The 24,332-nt window shown below is 40.5% G+C and overlaps 1 protein-coding gene across 1 annotated transcript; it reads left to right on the top strand.

Moving 5' to 3' along the window:
- Positions 1-1,690: 1,690 nt before the first annotated feature.
- Positions 1,691-22,904, top strand: LOC111666071 (uncharacterized). Its single transcript, XM_087177975.1, is given in 37 exon segments — positions 1,691-1,852; positions 3,451-3,532; positions 3,637-3,658; positions 3,803-3,848; positions 3,965-4,070; positions 4,834-4,853; positions 4,937-5,042; positions 5,657-5,681; positions 5,822-5,915; positions 6,074-6,180; positions 6,289-6,352; positions 6,921-6,996; positions 7,162-7,186; positions 8,965-9,319; positions 9,622-9,771; positions 9,895-9,960; positions 11,789-11,862; positions 11,998-12,221; positions 12,497-12,527; positions 14,565-14,757; positions 15,014-15,028; positions 16,419-16,517; positions 16,616-16,770; positions 18,153-18,434; positions 19,227-19,435; positions 19,591-19,641; positions 19,767-19,853; positions 20,110-20,174; positions 20,306-20,428; positions 20,551-20,692; positions 20,856-21,015; positions 21,102-21,199; positions 21,364-21,447; positions 21,553-21,671; positions 21,995-22,141; positions 22,314-22,512; positions 22,647-22,904. Coding segments are annotated over 36 exon segments (4,158 nt in total). The 5' UTR covers positions 1,691-1,852; position 3,451.
- Positions 22,905-24,332: the final 1,428 nt, after the last annotated feature.

The raw sequence follows: 24,332 nt of genomic DNA, 5'->3' as shown, positions 1-24,332 counted from the left end.
CTGTGGGTTTTTTCTTTTCATTTCTCTCTGTGTATGTCCTCACACGTTTGTAGCATATTGTCCTTTTCCATTCATACAACACTAAATTGAATATCAAAAAATTTGATAAAACATAAATAGTGCATAACAACTTTGATTTCCCACCAATTTATGTAGTTGTTCAGTTTATGTACACTCATCTTCACTCTCTTCCACTCCTCCTGAGTCTTTGCCCAAACTGCCCCTGCCCACTGTCGTATCCAGCTGTTCAATTTGGATTGAGGCCGGTTCAGTTCTGCATTTTCCGGCCAAGGGCCAAGGGTCTGTGTCATCGAGCTGTTCTCCCAGCTTATCCACCGCTGAGCTGATAATGGGATCTGCCCACTGCCTCCTGCCTCATCAGCACCATAAATTGTTCTGTAGTTCCCATTCTCAAACACAACAACAGGCCTCACTAGAGGTGGTGCGATCTATCCACCTGTCTGACCTGGTGATGTTTTTCTACCTCTAACTGGCTTGCAGATTATCTGCCCCGAACGTTTACATGTGTAATTCACTATGACCTATGCTCATACAGGTTGTTTATTTGTATCTCCATAAACTTGTCCATCACAGGAGATGTTCTTTTATTCTTACAAAACAACCCATACAAGCAAATGTGCCACGTCCTGTTTACCAGTTGGTCAAGTAGCGAGGGCAGCACTGAATCGCCACTAATCACTTTCGGGCATCATGCCATGCTTTCTCTTCTCCTCTCCACCAAACATCCTCATTTTGAATTCTGACCTCCTCCTCCTCCTTTTTTCTTTCACTGTTTTTTACATGCTGTTTATCTCCCTTAAATCCTCCCTGTCACCTTCTTCTTATTGTTAAACAGTAATGGAAGTACTCAGATATTTTACAAGAAATAACAAGTGCAACTTATTCAATTCCCTACTTAAGTAAGATTACAATGATGATTCATTTGTCTATTGTGGTATTTGGCCTTTGTTGGCAAAAGGGAATAGATTACTGTTTAAGGCCAAATTGAAGGAATGACATTCATACAAATGTCTGGTAAAGCTTTGGTCTTCGTGTGGCTGAAGGAACAAGATAAGAAGTAGATCATCAGAGCCCTGGTCAGACCCTGAGACTGACTAATAAGCTTTGCCTTCCCCTCTGTCTCCTCCTGAGTGTTATTTAGTTAAAAGGCCGACTTTATATAGCTTGTTGCCGACCAGTCAGCAAGAGGCACTGCGTCACTTGCCGGGGATAAAACAGTAATGAGGATGGAATTGGAGATAATGGGGAACAGAGATGGAGGGGAGAGAGCAGCTGCCACATATACCAACAAGAGCATTGTGCATAAAGGACAGCAAAGAGACATGTTTTGAAATGTGTACTTTTAATTGTTTTTGTAAATGTATTACACTCAAAGTGAAATGGGAATCAAATTATGTAAAATAAAATAAAAAATCCCCTTCTCTGGCAGAAAGGCAGTGTGTAATACTTTAACACAAAACAAAATTCATGATCCAGATACAAACATATAGTATTACACATTGCACTATTTTTAATGGTTGTAGTCTGAAAAAGAGCATTTTCACTTTCTATCACACAGGTGGAAATCACCACTTTTTGTTTGTTGCTGTTTTCCCTGATGGGGGTTGGACAACAGTTTATAGATTACAGGGATAATGTCCTGACAAAACGTTTCTCTGCAGTTAATCTGCGATTGCTCACAGTCCAGGATTGTGCCTTGACCTTCAGATGGTGCTGGTTAATCCCGTTAGCCCCAGGCAGCCACTGTGGAAATCCCAGCACACCTGTGCTGGCTGTGCCGCACTCTGGATCTCTACACCACCGGTATGCAGAGCCACCTGTAGACGCACAGGTAAGAAAAACAAGTATATTATTCTGTAGATAAAGAAAGGTGCATTAGTGATTAGTGATGATCAGTGCCTTGGTTTAGGGGCAGTGGGTGAAGTTGCATCAGAAGTATTTGTAAAAGTAATATAGAGAAATATACAATAGCCTGTGGTGTTTGCTAGTGAGGGTTTGTTCTGAAGCCTAAACTGAAAAAATCCCTCCAACTCTTTTAGCTGATGAAGAAATATATCTTTATGGTGTCCTCCTCACGTTTTATGCTCTTTTGATGACTGAGAACAGAGCAGAAGCTGCACTATTGAATACAGTGCTATGCATGTGAGATTAGGTCAGGGAAGAGGCCCCTGTGATCTGATTGGGACATTGTGTCAGGGATCGCAGTGGGATCACAACAACAGATCAAACTGCTTTTTTAAAGAGGCCTTGTATGTGGATTTTCCATAAACAGATTCTCCATAGAAAACCTCTCCTGCAGCTAAAAATGTGACACTTACAACTTCTTCTAGGCCTTCAGGTCATGAACCATCAGGCAGACAGAAACATGGTCTTCTAGGCTCACTAGGGTTTCCCCTTGACTCAGGATGTGATCTACTATATGATATAGATGCCAACTAGCAATGCAAAAACAAAACATACATTTAAGTTGCAACAACAAAGGGGACTCGAGATTTACAACGAGACTGTGGTTATGGTTGATTTTGACATTTAGAAATAATCTTTGTATTTTCTCTGCTGTCCTGATCGCCTTCGACCTGTGTGCTGTGGTCCATTACCCGGAAATCTTGCAGGGTCAGTGGCTCTTTGACCCGTTGCTGAAGTGGATTAGCCCAACAGGCTGATAAACTCTCACAGGGGATAAAGCGCACATTTGAGATTAGATCAGATGAGTGGCACCCGTGCTGGCTCTGTAAATCTATAGCTTATGTTTCTCAGTTACATTTTCCTCTTCCTCTACATTTGTGACCGATTTCTCTCTGTCTAAATGATTTTAACCTTCTGTCACCTTTGGCGCCTGCTGCCAAAGTAGCTTTTGTTGCACTGCTTTTTGGATGAGGTTAACCTCTGCCCTTCCTCTGATTTTTGACTCCTGTGCTGGTTTACTCTCAGTTACTTAATAGATTGAAAAGTCAAGTTTACATTACCCATTACGAACCAATATAGTCAGTTATACAAGATCCCAGCTTTGCCTGACTAATGTTTTAATTAAACCCAATTCAGCAGTTTTCTAACTTATATTTCAGGCATCACATATGTGTTTGTAAACATGTCTGGTGAGAAACTAAAGACAATTTTCAAGATTTCTATGGAAAACAATAGTAGAGACCATAGAGAGAAATTTCAGGTTGGGACAAAACTGTCCCCATGAGATGAAAGCAAAACTGAACAGGTCAACAGACCTCATTAGCTCCAGTTAAGGGCTCTCTGCCTGACACATGAAGTGGCTGCTTTGATGAAGCCACCAGGAAAGAGTTATCAGGAATTATCATCAGCTTTATCAACAATGTTTGATGAAGGGCTTGTTAAGAGGCTGACTCTGTGTGTGTGTGTGTGTGTGTGTGTGTGTGTGTGTGTGTGTGTGTGTTTGTTTGTTTGTGTTTTCAACAGGATGTTTAACTGGGTGGTGAAAGTGGTCCCCCAACTCCCTGAAGCTACCGGGACAGATGAAGCTGCCGACTCCCCTGCTGCTGTACGATAACACACTCTCACACACACACACACACACATCATCACACATGCAGTGTATTTGCTGAGTATTTTTTTCCTCACTCTTCTCTCTCTCTGACATTACAGCCCACTACAAAAAGCAGAGAGGGTGAGGACTACTTTCAACTTGTTTTATACTTGTTATATACTGTGCACCTTTAGATGTGTATATTCACATCCATTTGAGTCATCTGCTTCCTGTATTTGTAAGAATCAGTCTAAAACATGAGTATTTTTTGTTTTTTTTCTACAGTGAAGAGTCCTCCACTGAAAAACACAGATGAGGTCACAGAGGATGGGTAAATTTCACCTTACTCTAGCTTCTTTGTTGTGTTGTGTCTGTGTGTGTGTCTGTGTGTGTAGTGTGTGTGTAGACGCACTAAACTCGTCCCATCTTTCCTCATCTCCTCTACAGCCAGGGGCAGACTGGAGTATTGGGCTGGCTGTCCAATGGGTTCGTCAGTGCTCTGCCACAACCTTCTAGCTCCCCTCGCCTCAGCAGGGCCAACTCTGATGCCAGGGTGAGTGTATAGATGTCTGAATGAACATGTATTCCTCTAATAACAAGGCCAAAGTGTATTTTTTGTGTTAACTACAAATCAGAGTCTTTGAGACAACTCTAAATTATAGGAATTCGGCAACCAGAGATATTTGTTTGTAAAGTATATCAGGCTGATATTTGGTTTTCGTATCTTAGCCAGCTTTGCTTCTTGAGGACACCTAAATGCAACTTCTGAATGAAATATCCGAGTGACATGGAGTGGCCTAATGTGGAATGCCACAACATTTTACTGTATTTGAGTTTCTGTATCACATTTTCACAACACTTTTCCCAAATTTGGCTCAGTGTATTTCATTTGTCTATTGTGGCGTTTGCGGGTGATGATGTTTTGTTTCTGATTTGACTGGTGTATCTGGATTTTAGATATTAATTCTCATTTAAAGACACTTTCCCCATTATTAAATAGGCTGATTAAGGAGTCAATGAGTTAATGTTAATGCTTAAAACAACTGTAAGGGGGAGATGTAATTTAACAATGATAACAGCATATCCATAACCATATAGATAAAACTCTAACCTTCTATATGTTGAATGCTATAAATTCTCACGAAAAGCTACTTTAGCAAAGGTATTATTATAGTTTTGAACAATGGGGAGAAACTTGAGTTAGAGGGATTTGCTAGAAACTAACTACATATTATCTATTCTGTCCTGTGGACCATTTGCCTCTTAATGTTTCCTCTTTCGTTTTTCCTTTTTTCATCATCCTGTTCATCCCCCAGTCAGGAGAGGATGGAGAGAGGTACAGTATGATTAGATATATAGAGAATATTTAAAGAAAAATATGATCTAGCAAAGGTTAATTAAAGGTTGTTCTTCTCTCAGGTCTGGAGTGATTGGCTGGGTGACTCAGGGTCTGACCAAGGTGCTACCTCAGCCTGATGAAAAGTACAGAGAGACTAACGACGACAACAATGAAGAACACACTGAGGTGAGACACAGAGGTCTTCATTTATTCATTTATTTGTCTATTCAGCCGAGCAATCATTTTCAAGGAAATCCACCATTGCTCATACATTAGTAAATGGATTAATCGAGCCAGCATCAAGACAATTAACGTCTTTGATCTCTGTGACACTTGACTCAAGCAACTTAATATCGTCCCACAGGCTCATAAGACTAATCATGTGTAAAGGTTAATCTTATAAAGGTATCTACAGGGGGTTTAGACAGGTTAAACCTCTCCATTAACTTCACTGCTATTTAAATCAGCCTCTTCATGTGACACCCATCTTCATTTTACCTCTCAGACAAAATGATATACTTAATGTTTTCTAGTGATTCTAGGATTTATGTGATCCAGTAAAAGTAAAATATACATAATGTATCTCAGTTTTAAGGTTGAATTAAAGAAGGATTTAAATTACATCTAAACTCTTTTTTCTTCATGTGAAATCATCATATTACTGTGGCAAATAACTCACTCACATTTGTCCCCATTTGTATCGCACCCTTATCACATTACTCGCCCACTTGCACAAACATACGTAGAGCTGTGTGGAGTTGATGGCTTGACTTTAAATGCATTTTTCTCTGCTGTTTCAGGTCTATGAGGTAGCAACAATGCCAGGTATGTTTCTTTTATCATATTTCTTTTACCTATTGACTGGTGATGATTACATATTAATTTATTTGAAAGTAATCAAGTTGTGTTAAATTAGATCAGTAATTTCCCAACCTTACTGAGCTATGTGATTGTACTGTCTCTAGATTTTGATCCCCTCCCACACATCCCAGTGGTGGAGATGGTGTCAGATGACGAGGTGTCGGAGGTAGAGTGTCTGAACCCTCAGTTCCCTCCCAAGTGAGTATGAATCACCTCTAACCACACATTCACAATTATTAAAGCTGAACCCTGATACACCATCTGCTGGATCCCTGTACCATGTGAATTAAAAACAGCAGGTAGCAGGTAGAAGTAAAAATGTGTTCAGAGCTGATCATTCTCTTCCTCTGTTGCAGCATGGTGAACTGGATAAAGCAGATCATCCCCCAGCCAGTTATACTGCCCCCTGGTGCCGTGCCCATAGAACCATCATCCAAGTCCTCCCGCTCATCTCTGGACAAACGTACATACACACACACGTTCTGACACACACTCAAGAATATGAATACGAGCACACATAGATATGCATAAAGCTGTTGCACCCTGACCACATGTCTCTCTAATTTTGCAGTTCTGTCTCCACCACCTGAATCTCTCAGTGGAATCTCACTGGACACTGACAGCAAGGCCTCAGGGTAAGTTTTCATCCCTTGCTGTCATTTTTACTGAGAGGACGTCATTTTCTTTCCGCAGGATAAAATGACACTCGATGATCTTCATGAAGAAAACAGGAATCTGGATAACTGCATCTGATTGTGTGTTTAAAGTAGTGTTTTTTTTTTTTTTAGGCTGACTACAGCGGGTATTCTTGCTTAGAGAGTGTTAAATAATGGGCCTTTTCCACAGCAGATATTTTGACTTGTCATAGTAGGAAAAGCACAAGTGTAACAATGATGACTCCATTATATTCAGTGGTTCCAGTAAACAGTGTGACAGTGAGCAACGTGCACAGCACCAGGACGCTCAAACTAAATAGAATTATGCCATCATTCATTTTATCATTTACACCTTTGCTTTTCCTACAGTGACAAAATGTCTTCGATGAAAAACGCCTATTCTATATTTATGCTATTTTTAAAAAATAATATCAGTGTTGAGTGCAATAGATATGAGGGTTTTAATTGAGTTAATTTGTCATCAACAGACCACACTTAAATGTGTAACAGACGGTACATACAGTTGATTAGTTTTGTCTCTCCACAGTGTGGTTGGCTGGTTCGTGTCGGGACTCGGCCTGAAGTTGCCTCAGCCTGCCATTCAACCCAAAGATGATGCTGAGGTAACTTTTGCCTCTTTCTTCCTTCACCTCTTCTTGCCTTTCCACTTGTCAACCTCTCCTTTACCATCTCAACTGGTGTTGTCTTGTCACTTACATTTTCCTAGAACTATATTGATAGCAATTCAACTCATACAACTGCTGTTTCTATTTTATTTTTGCTCTCAGGGTGCAGCTGAAGTTCTACAGAAAGGTGAGTTGAGGCTTTATTCACTTTATTTTACTTTCCTGTAGTCATAGAAACCCTGTGTTTGGCATCTTGCCAGTACCACTGTTCTTAAGTGCCACAATTCACAGTTCAATCGAGTGGATCTATATCATATAGCATAATGGAAGAGTGTGAACTTGCTAATAAATCATGTCTGATATAAACTAGCAGAAAACATCTTTTTAACAATTCAAGTCATTATTTTTCTGGTGAAATATCCTTTTGAGTAACTCCTGTGGATCTGTGTGTTTTCTGTTGAAGCACCCTCTTGTTTTTCCCCCCATAGTTTTTGAAGAGGTGTTTTGGTCGGGTGGTCGGAGCCTAACTCAGTCCCTCTTCTCCTTCTGTTTCAGGGGGGAAGGCGCTGCGAGCCCCTTAAACAGCAGGAGGAGGCGACTGGGGGATGCTCTGATTCCCACAGACAGACACCAATAGACAAATTTTATTATTGGCAGAGCCACAGTTGCTGTACAGTGTGCAGCTCAGTACAGAAACTTTTGGCAGCTGTAAAATACTACAAGAATATAGAGATATATTCAGCTCACCTTACTGTACTCAGTGTACAGTTTCATGAATGTATAACAACTTCAAATGTGTGCACTGATAAAACTTGATAAAAATGTGTACTGTATACTCTGTAGGTAATTAGGAAGGTGCTTATCTTTAGTCTTTGTGATTTTAAATTTGCACATTTTCTGTTTGACACAGAAATACTTTCCGTGTCCATTTATTTGAAATAACTGTAGGTTTAATGCACAAAGGAATGCATACAGGATATCTTTCCGTTACTTTATTGTGCTTTAGCCTATGGAAATGCACACTATATATTCATGTTGCCATTTTCATATCCAGCATAAGAACATAACCAGAAAAAAGAACATGATGTACTGATTATACATTTAAACATAAATGTAGTTCTTTTCAGAAGTCGTTCAGGATAAAAATGTAAAATCTTCCTTTCCAACAGAAATCTGGAAATAATGATTAAATGGCAGCTATGTTCATTTAATATTGTTATATGTGGATAAAGAGTAATCTCTATCAGTATTTATACTTGACATTTTCTGTAGAGGAAAATGTTATTGTAGATTCTTTTTCATCTGTAAGTCCTACTCCTTAAAATCTGTATTTTTTTGTGCTCAAAGAGAGTTGAGGTCAGTTTGGATCCTGATCACGTTACAGTATGTGTAAGCTTTTCCAAGGGTCTAACTGAGGTTGTAACTGCAGCATGAGGCCTGCTGTGATCCATGTGATTTCTGTCTATGGCCTTGAACTGTGAAATGTGGCCTGGGTATGTGGTTTGATGTTGTGTCAGGGGGTTTGGCTTGATTTGTAAGACGCATACTTGCTCACATTCAAAACATTTTGACTGTCAAGTAGACAAGGTGGTACAATACATTGGTATAATGATATGCTGTAATGTAAGAACACTGCAGGTATAATAAAGATTCAGTATGAACCAATTTATGTGGTGGTTTGTTACAAGAAACTACTTTGAAGATAAAGAAAACAACAGAAGTCTGATTATGTCTTTCCCCACAAACACCTTTATTTACCTCCTTGAGTCCTCAACAGTTCAATATCTGTGTTTATATCTGTATCATAAACAGACCAGTCCTGTCCTACATACCTCTTGTGCCACTCTGTGTCCAAATATCCCTTGTACATCCAAAGCTAGAACCGAATCCATCACCAGCAGGTCCTATGTCATTTTACATGTTTTGCATCTTAGACACAAATTGACCCTTGTCACCCTCTGATAGCTTCATCCAAACTCAAACCTGACATGGTACTGGAAGACATGGAGTCAGACCACGAGGGTCAGCAGGAATGTGAGGGTGGTTCCAAAGCTGAAGCACCTTCCACATCGCTGACTCCACCATCGCCGGCAACACACCGACAGCTGGAGGCAACACAGGAGACACAGTCCTGTTCACTGTCCATGGCATCCATGCAGTCCCAGCAGTGCGGTGATGCCAGTCCAGTACCAGAGCCAACAGAGTGTGTGACAAAAATATCTCAGGAAGATGCAGAGACTCAGACAGGCCGCTGGACGCCATTTATTGAGAGCATCAAGAAGGAGGCTGAAGATGGAGCTTTGGCCACCATGGAGGAACGGTAAGAGAGGTGGAGCACAAGAGGATGGAGGTGGCCAGAGCTGGAAGTCCAGTATCATATCAAATAATTTAAATAACTGCAAGTTAAGAGTATTTATTGAACAATCTCTATCTCACAGTACTCGGAACGTACTGACAAGGCTAAATTAACCTGGTTGGCTGCAGGGCCGTAAGGTTTTGCTGTGGAATCCAAAGTATCTACAATAAAGAAGAACACATCCAAAATGTGATTTACCACATTACTAATGAACTAATAAGCACGCACAGCACGCATCATATCTGTGTGTCTCTCTCTCTATTTAGTCTGCTGCAGGAGCGCATGGAGATGGCACGTATGGCTGAGGAGGTGGCCAGGCAGACAGCTGAGATGGCCATTAGACAGATGGCCAGTGAGGGACACTCCATCAAACTCTCACTAGGGAGTCAAGAACTGCTGGATGAGCCTGAAGTCGAGTAAGACAATGTGTCCTATTAGAGAAAGAAATAGAAAGTGTGTGTTTTTCTGGCATTTTTGTATTTTTGGCAATGGGAGCCTCCCTGTGAAATGATGTGACAATGTGTGTTCACTGTGAGCAGGCTGCCAGTGCCAGAAGAAGAAGAAGAAGAAGAAGAGAGTGAAGAAGAGCACAGTAAAGTCACAGAGTAAGAGTTCAGTTCTCCTCAGTTAACCTCCTTAAAATCTTCTGTAGGACCCTTAACCCACTTAGTCTTTCACCTAGAATTTGTATACTTCTTCTCTTGTGCTGTGTGTATTAGATAAGAACGTTAATAGCATCTACTTAAAAACTATCTTAACAATTATTTTATTTTGAGTTGAAATTTATGCATGTTGTAAATGTCTCTGGCACCATGAGATTTTGAATTTGGTGTTGGAAAAAATTAAAAATAGCAATGCTAAAATGTAAAATATACTTTTTTATTTCAAGTAAAAATACATTAGCAAGCAAAGCAAAAGTATTATGAAGCATAATGACCCTTTTCAGAGACTTATGGTTGTAGAATTATTTTATTATCAGTAATGTATTTTTGCCCATGGGTAGTTTAATCTGTAACAATGCAATCATCTGGAATAAGAAGATCGTAGGTTTTCTATTTCAAATCTTTTATGCAAAGAACCAACTCTCAAATATCAGATAAATGCATTGGAGTAAAATATGGAATATTTCCGTTTGAATGTGCAAGTATAAAGTAACATTAAAGTACAACTCCTTGACCTTAAGTTAAGTTAGAAAGTTAGACAGTTAAGTACTTAAATAAATTTACCACCACTGAGGAGACCCTACAGCCACAGTATCCCCAGTTCCACGTCTGCATCATTGTCATTTGGCTGGCAGGTCTCGCTCCAAATCCCGTGGGTTCTCGTTACGTGATCCCTGCCGCGCGCTGCATCAGCACAAAATATAAAAGCATCACACCACCGTGCCATAGCAACCACAGCTTCTCTTGGCAACACCCGCCCCCCTCCCACTCTCTCTCAGCGGTTTCCCCGGTAACACCTGCTGCTGCTGCTGCTGTTTCACGTCTGGAGACGCAGGGGAAATGATGGACGAATATTTTCTCTGTGTTTTTCTAAAAATGTTTAACTCTTGATCAGGTTTATACGACCCCACAGCCGAGTTTGAGTTACTTGTCGTGTGTCGATGCTCGTGGATATTTTGAGTCGGGACTATTGACGATTAAAGCACGTGAATATTTACACAGAAAGTGAGTATCAATGTGATAACGTCGCGTTTAAGTATTAGATTACTATATGCCATGAAATGAATGCGCCTATTACTTATTATTACTTAACTTTATTACTATCTTGATGCAAACAGTTATTAACAGTTATTAGCGTTATTTCAGATTGCCTATTACAGGTCGTTAGTGGTCACCGAGTCAGTCGTGTTATGCTAACATACAGAGAAAGGACTAACTACTAGGTCAGCAGAGTTCATACTTCCTCATTTTTCAGTATCAAGGTAGTGTGGCAGTTTGGTGGATGTTACCTGTGTTTTTTGGTTTAGTTTGTATCATACAGGTAATTTCTCTATTCAAATTAAATGAAGAGAGAACCGTTTTTAATTAATAGTCACATGTTTCACTGTAAGGGCAGTCTATAAAAGGACCTGACATTGTTATCACATCTGTGTGCCTTCATTGCGACATCAATTCAACACATTGCATGTTACCTAATGTGTTCTGCACACCACAGATATCTACCATAAAAAGAAATATAAATTGAATAATTCTGAGCCACATTCGAGTTCTATGTTTTTATGTGTTTCTAACCAGCACAAATATGGCCAAATCACCATTTTCAGATGGGGTTAACAAGATTTTATAAAGCCATGTAAACAGATATTAATTGAATTAGTCAAGTAATAATACTTTGGACAAGCATTAAGATTTTGAAATGCAGCCTTTCACGCTGCTAGACGGTCTGTTTGATGCACTGTCCAACTGTTTTGTTCCCTGTCCTGTCCTGCAGAAGGGAAGAGAGCATTGCTGTGGAAGAACAGGAGGAAGAGGAAGAGACCGAGGAGCCTGCCGCCACAGAACCAGGTAGAGGTCAAGAGAAAACACTTTTTTTTTTTTCAACTTTCTTTTGAATTGACAATATTCTCCCTTCAAAAAGATTTTAGCTGGAAAAAGGTCTGGTCTGTTTCTGTAATATCTTCAATTTAAAAAAAATTCTAGAGCCAAAGAAGGAAGCAGAGCCTCAGTGCATCTCCCCATCTCCACCTCCAAGTCCTGAACCAGTTAAGTCCTGTGAGTCGGAGCCTGAATCTGAACCAGAACCAGAACCAGAACCAGTGACTAAGACCCAGGAAGCCAATTCAGAAGCTGAGCCTATCACCCGGCAGCCGCAGAAAGCAGAGGAAGACGGTCAAGGCACCAACGCTGACAAAGCTGCTGAAAAAGTAATGTCCAGGGGTTGAACATGTACAGTGATAAATACATGTGGCAGTTAATTTAACCCTCTGAACAGTCTGAGCTTATTCATCAATATACCCACTGTAAAATCGCTTTACAATTAATTCTGTTTTGCAATTAATTGACAGTTTTATTCATTTTTATTTTTCAATTATTATAATTTTTTATTTTTCAATTACATTTTTAGCACCAACCATGTTCACATACAAGTGTTGCTCATCACTCTGCTGCCATTCATTAATATGCACTGTGTTTATTGTAGGAGGAGGAAGCTACAGGGGATGGCTGCGGTGGTATGTGCTATTCTATTTTATTATGTTTTTTTGTTTTTCATCAGAAAAATCTTTCTCATTACAGATCCTGTATATTGCTGTGATTAGAGCTGTCATATTACTGCCTGTATGTCTGACTGATTGGTTATGTTGTGTTGAACTCTCAAGTTTCTTAAATGACTGTCATTCTACAGACTTGTCCCATCACATACACATACATCTAGACAGCCACCACTGTATTTGATTTCATCACTGCATCTCTGTGTCAGTTAGAGTGGACGTCTGTCAGGCTCAGACTCTTACTGACATTGTCATTCAGACTGTCAACAGTGCCCATCTCCCATCCTGCTTGTATTCTGACTATATATCTGCCTATCCACCTGTCTCTTCTATAGCTCCAGTCAGCTGTGATGCATTTAAGAGTTGCCTGATGCGCATTCCTCACACCTCTGAGTGCCTCGGCAATATCAACGCATTCTTCAAAGAGAACGGCATCTCCCCCCCGAAAATACCCTCCATGCCTAAGCTACCCACCCAACTCTCTGACGTGACCAAGTACTTACCCACCTTACCCCCTGAATTACGCCAAGAGCTCTCCCAGATCAGACTCACACAGGTCCCCCGAAATATTGCCCAGACTCTGACTGAAATTTTGCCCAAAAACTCAGAGGGTTCGGTCGGTCCCAGTCTGTCCAGTCTTTCCCAGAGCTTTTCAAACATCCCGGAGAAACTCTCCCAGTTTCCCAGCCGGACGCAGCAGTACTTCCTCAACGTCCGGAACCGCCTCAACAGCCTTATGCCCCAAGATGCCTAAGAAACATCAACAACAGCAAAAACAGAAGCAAGACGTAGAACTCAACCGACTCGTCCGACACTCCCCTCTCCCTCCTCCTCACCATCCTCAGCTCCGGTCCCGCTCCCCATCTCCATCCTCCCCCAGTGGTAGCGCCCTCGAGTTGCCCAATGTGCCATCCTATCCGCGTCTGCCTCCAATTGTCAGCCCCCCGTCAAAGCAGCTCAACTCCCCGTCCCACCAGCTGTCTGGTCTCTCTAACCCAGCGTTCTTCATTGAAGATGACTCAGACATTTCAGCAATAAGACCCGCAGGTGAATCTGCAAGCAGTGGAAAGTTTACTGTCCTCGTGTGATTCCTTGCATACAATGTACATTCATGAACTCAGTCATAATGATGAACAGTAATCTCCTGACACATATAAGCAGAATAAACTGATTCGTAAATTAGCCCTAAAATTAAATGAACAGCTGATTTGACACTAAACTGTATTTAAAGGTGTTCATCAAAGAAATATACAAAAAAAGTAACCTGAGTTCAGATGTCATGGCAGATTCACTGACAACATGTTCTGCAGGATGAACATGCTGTCAGGAAAAAAGCTAGCTGTTTCGTGTTGTGTTAGTGGATTTTTGTATATTTTTGCATTTCCCTATCTTCTTTATCTGTCTCAGACAAAATCTTGATCTTACTAGAGCACCAATGTTACTTTGTTCAGTTGAGCTTTGGAGGAAAGAAATAGGTATATTTTTGGATAAAAAGAATATATGGAAGTTTTCGCTCTATTTCAACATTTCGTCAAGAAAAACAAAACCAATTAAAAGATTTTTTTGAATGGCTTTGATAGAACATGTAGATCAGAAGGCAGAAAACTGACTCTTGGTACTTTTTTATTTAAAGAAGTGTGCCAAGAGCCAGATTAGCCAGACTGAATGGTTTGTTAGATGAGTTAACTAGTCCTCTCAGCTACCAGAGCACTTTTATACATGGCCTAGTTCAAAGGTGGATCCTCTTGCATTAGTCTGATGTAGGTCCTGCTAAATCTGCGTGCCTCCCTTCCTGCCCTGCTTCTGCTTGTAACTGTGACCTGCTTTGCATCTTGCAATGCTGCCAAATGTAACATTCATGTATTATTACAGTATATCGTGTCTTTGCAAGTGGACTTACTTCAGTTTTGTCTCAATGCTAATATACTGTTCAAACCATTATTGGTGATGCCCATGACTAAATAACAACAAATGTAATGTGTCTGTCAACCTCTCCAGAGACCTCCAGCCTCAGCCTTCGTCCGGCCGTCAATGTAGAGGACGTTGACTCAGACCATGAGAGAAAAGGAGGAGCAGGAGGAGGAGGAGGAGGGAATGAGGAGCAGAGTACTATCCCCCATATTCTCACCCCACAGGACCCCAAACTTACAACCCTCACCGTCCCTGTGACCCCATCTGGAGGTCGTCAGAGGTGAGAAGTAGCTGCTTAGGCAACAAATGACATAATTACAGAATATGAAAATGTTTTATTGGGGGGGGGTAAGTATGTTATCTAAGACAATTGTACTTTAATGTAATATATGCTATTATATGTCACATTTGAAAGATGTTGACAGGTGTACTGTAGACACTATCCGTTTCTGAAATGGAAATTCAAGAAATTCTTACCTGGGTGCGCACTAAGATGTTCCTAATCTTTTTCTTTGCCCTCATGCTTTGCACTACAGCAAAGGAGATAAAGAGTAAGGAAACTTATCTTATATGCATTCACAGCTTTGATAACACAAAAATGGAAAGCATCAGTAGGATGTATTTTTGTCATGGTGCTAGCTTCTCTGTTTGCAAGTGAAGTCTTTTGATCAAAAAGAAGATACAATCAAATATTTATAGCTGGAAATATTTACCATTTGTTGATTAAAATAACAATTTCAGTCACAGATTTATATGTAATTATTATTTGTGGATTTAATAAGTCATTACATTTATTATTTTGGAATGAATCACTTCACAGTCTTCCCTCTGTTTAGTGCTGTTTGAAATGACTTCTACGCCCTCTACTGTTCATCTTCTTGTTGTACAGTCTGTCCAGAGTCACTAGAAGCATTACTGTGGTCTGTATTTAAGTGTCCCACAGAAAGCATGTGTGTGCAAGAAGTAAGCTGTTTAAGAAAAAGGGTTTTTTTTTGTGCATAAACGAGAAATAAGAGCTGCTAATATAACACACACAAGCGACCCGCACATGTTGTTTGTGCAAAAACACAAGACAGTTTGTTGTATGAATCACTGTGGAGCAAAAATTGTTTGTGGAAGTGTTTCCTGTCTTGTGTTGTCCTCTGTTGTGCTGTTCTTCTGTGAAGTGTGATGATACTGTTCACTTCTGCATGACTTTTACAGATTTGTGTGCTTTTGGCTATTGTATGGATGTTGACATAACATACCAGAAGTCAATAAACCGATGCATTACAATCTTGCACTTGCATCTTCACTGTGTCACCTACCTGTAGAGTACTGTAGGTGATTTATCTTCACATGTTCCCTGTTTCTTGGATTAACCTCATGCTTTCCCTGGTGCACACACACACACACACACACACACACACACACACACACACACACACACAAACACACACAAACCCTCTCTCTCCCTGTCTTCCTGCTCTGACCATGCAAAACAGTAGTGGAAGGAATCGTAGGACTATCTGGACAAAGATGTAAATATACCCTTAGTAAATATCTTCCTATTAGTTGCCATCCTTTTCATCCTCACATTGTGCTTTATCAATCCCTAATTTTTCCCATCTGTCGTTGCTCATTCACTTATTACATTATCATTTTCAGTGATTATTCATCTTTATTTCACACAAAATCAGTTTGAGCATGAAAGCAGCATGTAGTTTTTTTTTCTTTTGTCTTGGGCAAAATTTGTCATTTTTAGGCACAACCTTGTGAATGTGAGAATGATGTGATTTTGTATGTGCCTTTTACCATTTACAAATACCACTTAACATGCTGCACATTAAAGCCACATCACAGTGTGTTTTAGTTTAAGACAGAAAAAGAGAAGAGACAACAAAGACAGTTCTATCTCAAAGTTGAACCAATGATGTTGCTGTTTCTACTTAACCTTAACAGTAGAAGGCTGCAATCTCAAAGTGAAGATGATGATGAAGAAGGAAGCATCCCTGTCAGAGCCTGGCCCAGCCAGTCCAGCCTGCACAGCACAGACGACATGTGAGTACTGTACACACACACACACACACACACACACACACACACACACACACACAAACATCATTTCGACATCATCTTTTGACTTTATTTTGTTAAAGTCTGAAAGAACGTCCAGCATCTTCGGCCAGTCAGACCAGCACAGTGGTGAACGAGCGTCTGCAGGAGCTGGTCAGGATGTTTAAAGAGAGGACAGAGAAGGCCAAGGAGAAACTCATTGACCCTGACAGCTCAGATGAAGACAGCATCATCTCCTGTGAGTGAGAGTTTCTTCTTTTCTCTCTATTACCCTCTGTTACAGCAAGCTGACATACAAAATAAGTGTGAGTCAGAAATATACAGGTAATAATAGCTGGTATAGACAGTAGCAGGTGTTACAATACATTTTAATTCCAGGTTAAGACAGTCGGCATTGTCCAGCTGGGGAACCACCCACTCTTATCAAAACTACACAAAGTTATACCCACACCTTGGACCCCCCTTTATATACACAAAAAGCTTAATGAATAAGCTGAAACTGCCCACTCACTCACACAGGTGAGTAGAAGCAGTAGTTGCTTGTATCCAGTCTGCCACCTTCCCCTAGTTCTTCCTTAAACATGTACCACCAGTGTCCCTCGTCAATTCCTAAATAAATGCTTTAGTCCCTCAAAAGCTACTGAGCTCAGTGGTCCCCAAAGTAGTTGCTTTAAGGATGGGTCAAGGGTGCTTCCAGATTTGTCCATCGACATTTTGTACAGAAAGTTTTTCATATACTTTTACCAAATTAAAAAACTAGGCACCAATTGATGTAGGGTTTTTTTTTGTTCTGGCTTGTCCACATGCACAACAGTCAGAAATATCAACATGTCACAGCAAATGATGGTGTAATTTCTAGCTGAAAAGTGCATGCATGTATGTTGTGAGGATTAGCATGAAAAGAAATCTCTATGAAGTGGTTCTGTTGCTTAAAAAGTTTGAGAATCTGAAAGTGATTTAGAGCAGGATAATCTTGTAATAATTGTATTAATTAATAGTATGAATTACTTTCATCAAGCCTATTTCCAGCTACACATCATTCATAGAATACTAATAGTACATACTCATCATTCACATCCAAGCTTGGGTATAGGTGCAGGATAAAATCAGCACCATACCACTGAAAAAGGTCCTCACACTGAATATCTGTTGAAGCAACCCACATACACATGTATTATCTGGCCTGGTCAGCATGTAGTTAGCTGTAGTGTATAAAGTGTATATTAGTAGGGTATGATTGGTAGCACATTCCTTGTGCCTGTTAACTTTTTTTGGAAAAATCTATATTCCAGATTTATTAGGTTTGTGCTGTTTCTGTACAGCTAAGAGATCATGTTTTGCTTACTGAAAGTAAGAAATTCCTTTTTGGCACAGAAATCACATCACCTGCTGCGCGCACAAACTGCATTATTCAGCTTTAAGACCAGCATACCAGGGCTAACAACCTCTGTGCCCTTTATAATAGAAGCACTCTGATCCGTTCTGAGATTGTAAACCTTTCTCTTAGCATCAAGAATCCCTTGTCTGCAACACGTTGTAATTCTTATTCTAAACCTGTGTGTTTTTAAAATCTCTGTCATGTCTTCTTGTGACCTTTTGTCCCCTCTCACCTCCCATTAGCTCCTCCTCAGGCCTCAGCTCCTCAGCCTGCTCCTGGAGCACAGCTGGTGGATGGGGGAGAGAAGGAGGCAAAAGCAGGTCCATCAGGAGGAGGAGGAGGAGGAGGAGGAGGAGGAGGAGGAGGTGGAGGAGGAGGTGGAGGAGGAGAAGGAGGAGGAGAAGGCGGGGTGGAGAGTGAGGCAGAGGAGGAGCAGTCTAGCAGCTGTTGCAAGGTGAAAGCTCCTCGGTGGATACGAGCTTGTGTGCACTACTGTTTCCCCGCCAGCATCGACCCTTTCACCAGTGAGAACCCAGCCGAATACGCCACCCCCTGCCACCTACTCCATATCGTACAGTGCAGTAGAATCTTCTTTACTCAAACTACTCAGAAATTATTGGCTCTTGAAGAGGTGATTGATACGTTAGTGGCCTAAGGTAGAAGGAGAGGAGTGACACACATGTGCAGTTCAACTATCTGAGTGGTCATGCAGAAAGTTTGAAGTTAATAACTTTAGCTTTAGCTTTTACCTTATGCCACAAACTTATCAATCACCCTATTTCATTTTTCAGCCATGAAGTTGTGACCAAATTTTAGAAATAACATTGATCATGGTTTGAGAAACATTTATTGAGCTCTGTGCTCGTCTCCAACGAAACTAAACTCACAAGAAATATTTTTTTGACTTATAGTGTTTATATGTGAGTGGAGCTCAATAACCAGGTATTATTTAGTTTGGGTAAAGGTGAATCTACTGTTTTATTCTGTCACAATACAGACACCTGTCTAATCATCTTTCATTTACCCTTTTCTCTTCCCTTACTTTCTACTGTTGCCATTCTTTCTCCTTATGCACAAAACCACATTCTCAATAATGTAAATAAATGTTTAATAATAATACAGATTAGATCCTGCTTATTTGACACGCTCTTATTCCCGTCAAGCTCTAGTTGTAACAGTGTATAGTGGTAGTTGGTGCTTGCTTAGTGACCATCACCTCTGTTCTGTGAATAAAGACTGATTCCAGTCTGTCCTGAGTGTAACTACACCTCTGTCGATTATCTCGTTGTTTAATTCCCTAATTTCTTCTTCCGCAGACCTAATGTATGTGCTGTGGATGTTTTTGGTTTCTCTTGCGTGGAACTGGAACGTATGGTTCATCCCGGTGCGCTGGGCTTTCCCCTATCAGACTCCAGACAATATTTACTACTGGCTGCTGACCGACTACCTGTGTGACCTCATTTACATCCTGGACATCACCGTCTTCCAGCCACGTCTGCAGTTTATTCGTGGAGGGGACATAGTGGTGAGTGTGACACTGGAAGCTTTTACTGTAATCGAGCACCATCTCACCAACTGGGACGAATGTCGTTATCAACAGTTGAATTGACATCTACTGCATTGGTATACTTTATTTTAGGATTATTTCATTGGTCTGTAATGATTTTGTTTTCATCACAGAGTGACAAAAAAGAGATGAGGAAGAATTACATGAAAACCAAACGCTTCAAAGTAAGTAACTAAAACTGGATAAAAGTCGATTTTATGTTCTGCTTCTCTATGTTTCGAATATTAATTGGTGAATCAATCATTGAGGCAATTTAGTCAGAGTGAGATGGTACCTTACTGTTTTTCAGTTTGATGTAGCCAGCCTTGTTCCCTTGGAGCTCTTCTATTTTAAAACCGGCATCAACCCCCTGCTCCGCTTACCCAGGCTGCTGAAGGTGAGGCTTTATTACTGTATATTCAAACCTTTGTCATCAGTAATGAGTATCAAATGTTCTGAACCACACACAGCAGTGTTGCAATGCCAGTAGCACCGATGTAAAGGAAATGTTAATTTTACATGGCATCATTTATCCATTTTGGTAAATCAGCTTTCAGTTATTTAGATTTCACTTTTTCAAATAGACAATAGACAATTTTGAAACCAAACTTTACAAATATTTATTTTTTCTCTTCTCTCTCAATGCATCCCAGATCAACTCCTTCTTCGAGTTCAACGAGCGTCTAGAGGCCATCTTGACCAAAGCCTACATCTACAGGTTAGCTGCGACCTTACTAAATACTGTCTGTATGTGGAGGACAGAGGTTCCATGAAGGGCAACAGTTGAACAAACAACCAGGTTTAGATATTCAGAGTATTCACATGTACTGCTGTCTCGTTCTGTCTCAGGGTGATCCGTACCACCACCTATCTTCTTTATTGTCTCCACTGTAATGCCTGTCTCTACTACTGGGGCTCTGCCTTAAAAGGACTGGGATCTACCAAATGGGTGTACAATGGCGAGGGCAACAGGTTGGCAGAATAAACACACACACACACACACACACACACACACACACACACACACACACACACACACACACACACACACACACACTCTTTCCAATGCCTCCTGTCTTTCTCTCTCTGCTCAGCTACATTCGCTGTTACTACTTTGCGGTGAAGACCCTGATCACCATTGGAGGTCTGCCAGACCCCACCACCCTGTTTGAGATTGTCTTCCAACTTATCAACTACTTTGTTGGAGTCTTTGCCTTCTCTATCATGATTGGACAGGTAGACATATTAATATAATGGAGATATTTCACATATACATATTTAACTTTAAAAGCTGCAGTGTGTTATTATTCTGATAATAAGGACCGCAATACATCATAAACCTCTTTGTGCAATAATTGTTTTAAATTAACTTTATCTTTATCTTACGATTGACTCTCAGATGCGTGATGTGGTTGGTGCAGCCACAGCAGGTCAGACCTACTACCGCACATGTATGGACAACACTATTAAATACATGTCCTCATATCGCATCCCTAAAGACGTCCAGAACCGCGTCAAAACCTGGTACAACTATACTTGGCAATCTCAAGGCATGCTGGGTAAGGAGAACATGCTGTGACCCCACTGTGTATACTGTACATCTGAACTTTCAGTCATACTGTACTTACTACTGTTTTCCATCCAGATGAGCAGGAGCTGCTGACTCAGTTGCCAGATAAAATGCGTCTGGACATTGCTATAGACGTCAACTACTCCATCGTGAGCAAAGTCCCTCTTTTTCAGGTAAAAATGAATAAAAACACATGAAAAAATGACATGGTAAATAACAGTCTTTCTGCAAGACCCAGTTGTGTTGTAATGCTCGTGTACTTGCCATATAAAGCTCCCCAAAGATTTGCAGAAAGTATATATATTTTCCTTTACTGGTCTGTTTTCCCTCTTGACAGGGTTGTGACCGACAGATGATCTTTGATATGCTGAAAAGCCTGCGCTCTGTCGTCTACCTGCCAGGGGATTATGTCTGCAAAAAGGTACATGCTGTATGCAAGCCTGCCTGTATTTTGTTAGTAGAAGACTTGTATAGATCATTGTCATTGTATCATCTGACTCTGCCTTTCTCCCCCTTCGTTGCTTAGGGCGAGGTGGGTCGGGAGATGTACATCATAAAGGCAGGGGAAGTGCAGGTGGTTGGAGGTCCTGATGGGAAAACGGTCTTTGTCACTCTCAGAGCAGGATCAGTCTTTGGAGAGATCAGGTGATCCGTTAACCCTCTAACCCCACACCCTGGTTCTAGCTGAATATTCTGCTGTGCATTTATCTGGATTACTTTTACAACAGAGCAATTTGGACAATGACCACATTGACCAAAAAGACAAGAGAAAATATATTTGTGTGATTTTAACACTTGGTGTTTGTGTTTGTTGGAGTTGCTTTCAGATATCTTCTAATGAAATCATGAAATATGATACATAAACTTACTTTATAAGTGACCTCTGTTGTCCTGGAATTTCAACTTGAATCTGTAGAAAATGTCACATTAAACCATGCAATTATCTCCTCTCTCTCTCTGATTGGCAGTTTGCTTGCAGTAGGCGGGGGTAATAGGCGCACAGCCAATGTGATTGCTCATGGTTTTGCCAATCTCTTCATCCTGGACAAGAAAGACCTGAATGAGATCCTGGTCCACTACCCTGAGTCCAAGAAACTGCTCCGCAAGAAGGCCAGGTCAAGCATGGATGGCGTTAAACATTACCATAATAATCAATAATAATCTGCTCTGTATTTGTCCTGTATTAATGCTGTATGATTTACCAGGAGACTAATAACAGCTTTGACTGCATGTATGTAGTTATTACAGTGTCCTTATGTCTGATTGAAGTCATTGTCTCGACCACAGGAAGATGCTTACCAAGGGGAAGAAACCTGAGCCCAAAGAAGAAGCTAAGGAACCCCGTCAGGTACCGGCAGCCCCGGTCAGGCAGGAGACTCCCAGACTGCTGAGAGCTGCCCTGGAAATGACAGAGAAGTCCTCTAGACTTAAAGGAGCTCTGGCTAAAGTCAAAGAGAAGACCAACAAGTCCAGTATCTCATTACAGGTAAACGTACACAAAACCTGAGCAAACCAACGAAGAAACATATGCACATGTGACAATAAAAAGGAGGGGCAAGGTGGGTACATCGTAGACACATATACACAAAGCACTAACTCTTCTCTCCTTTCCTCTTCCAGCCCTCCATCTCTTCCTCCCTCCCCCCTCCATCTCCAACCTCCAGCTCTGGACCTGACAGAGATGCGGACACGCCTTCGCCCGTCTCTGCCAGCTCCACCACATTTCACTCTGCATCCCGCGGTCACAACAACAGCTCTGTGATGGGATCACAGTCCCAAAGCGACGCAGACAAAACGCTCGCTGTGGACCAAAGAAAGGAAGATGTCAGTGAGGGTGTAGGGAATGAGGGCGAGAAGAGAAAATAAAGGAAGTTGTGATATTTTTCTAAAACTTGAGCAGAGGGGAGTGGTTGGAGAAGTTGGGAAGGAAAGGAAAGGGAGGTGAGAAGGAGTCTGCACTTTGAAAAGAGGGAGATAAAGAGAAAGAATTAAAAGAAAAAGGTGGCAGGTGAGAGGGGAGGGAGGAAACATTAGAGTAAAGAAACTGCTTTTGAAGAGAAAACAGGAATAATCAATGCTGAGTATATCTACCAAACACTGACAGGATGCTGATATGAAAGACACTGGTCTTGTATAAAAACTGTTTTATTGTCAGACTGATCTGTTAAAGTTGTGTGGGGCAGCCTCAATGCAAAATATCAAAGTGGTACTGTATTCAATCATGATGCACTTGTCCATTTAGTACATTATAACCAACATATTTACAGCATGCCATGCAGTTGTAATATACCTTTAAACTTAAAAAGCCGATATAAGATATTTTGTCACTAGTGTTGCCCCTGCCTCTCCCCGGTTTTTCAAGCTAGACCAATGGAAAATACAATTTCAGATTCCTATGTTCTCCAATTGCTTTGCATTCCTCTTTCAACCTCCACCCACTGTTCATCTCTGCTAATCTCATTATTAATTCATTTAATGCAGGAGTAAGCCATTCCTTGCCGGGTTACCTCTTCAGACGCACATTTCCATCATCTACACTGAGTTTACACGACTGAATTCACTGTAGCTATGATGAGTGAAGTTTGTGTGGGATGGCATAGTTAAGCCATAACAGTTAACTCAGATCAGTAGTTTCTACAGAGCTAACTTATTGTGTTTGTACAACATACAAAATTAACAAAATGAGAAAATGTTTTTGCTGTTGTTGTCAGCTAAATGTTTGCAAATTATTTTGTAAACTTCAACGTACAATATGCCTTATGTGTTTTGTCATTTAACTTTGTGTTTTGTTGGAGTGAGTAACTTGTTCTGCTGATGTTTTTACAAGTTGGTTTGAAAAACAGCACAGACCTACTAAAACTGTATTTAAGGTTATAACAACATGATCATCTGTATTTCCATCATAAGATATGATAGCAATGTCAATGTATGTTGACAGATGTAAAGTAATCTTCAATTATTTTATATAGATTCTCAGTCCGTCTTTTTTCAGCATAGCAAGCTCAAAAATCATCTATCCTCTTATTGCCTCACTTGATTTGCTAATACATATGTATAGGTCATCTCAGAGGGATCAATATGTCACTCATGTAAAAATGTAGCCATCAATAATATGTAATACCATTGCTTTACACATTTTACAACTACAGTTTTTATGTTCATGTTTTCTTTTATGTTTTTTTGTACAATATGTAAATATATTTGTTTTTTAAATGTAGATGAATCAAACTTTCCTGCTAATGTAAAAATCACTTTACTGCTTTGCAGTGTCATGAGATGTACATGCATTCTAGAAATGCTAAATGT

The sequence above is a fragment of the Seriola lalandi genome, unplaced genomic scaffold, assembly GCF_002814215.2.
Source record: "Seriola lalandi dorsalis isolate HSWRI2012SDOR001 ecotype SW California unplaced genomic scaffold, Sedor1 jcf7180002054671, whole genome shotgun sequence".
NCBI classification, from domain to species: domain Eukaryota; kingdom Metazoa; phylum Chordata; class Actinopteri; order Carangiformes; family Carangidae; genus Seriola; species Seriola lalandi.
The sequence above is the reverse complement of the archived record's forward strand: the minus strand, read 5'-3'. Positions and strand labels throughout refer to the sequence as shown.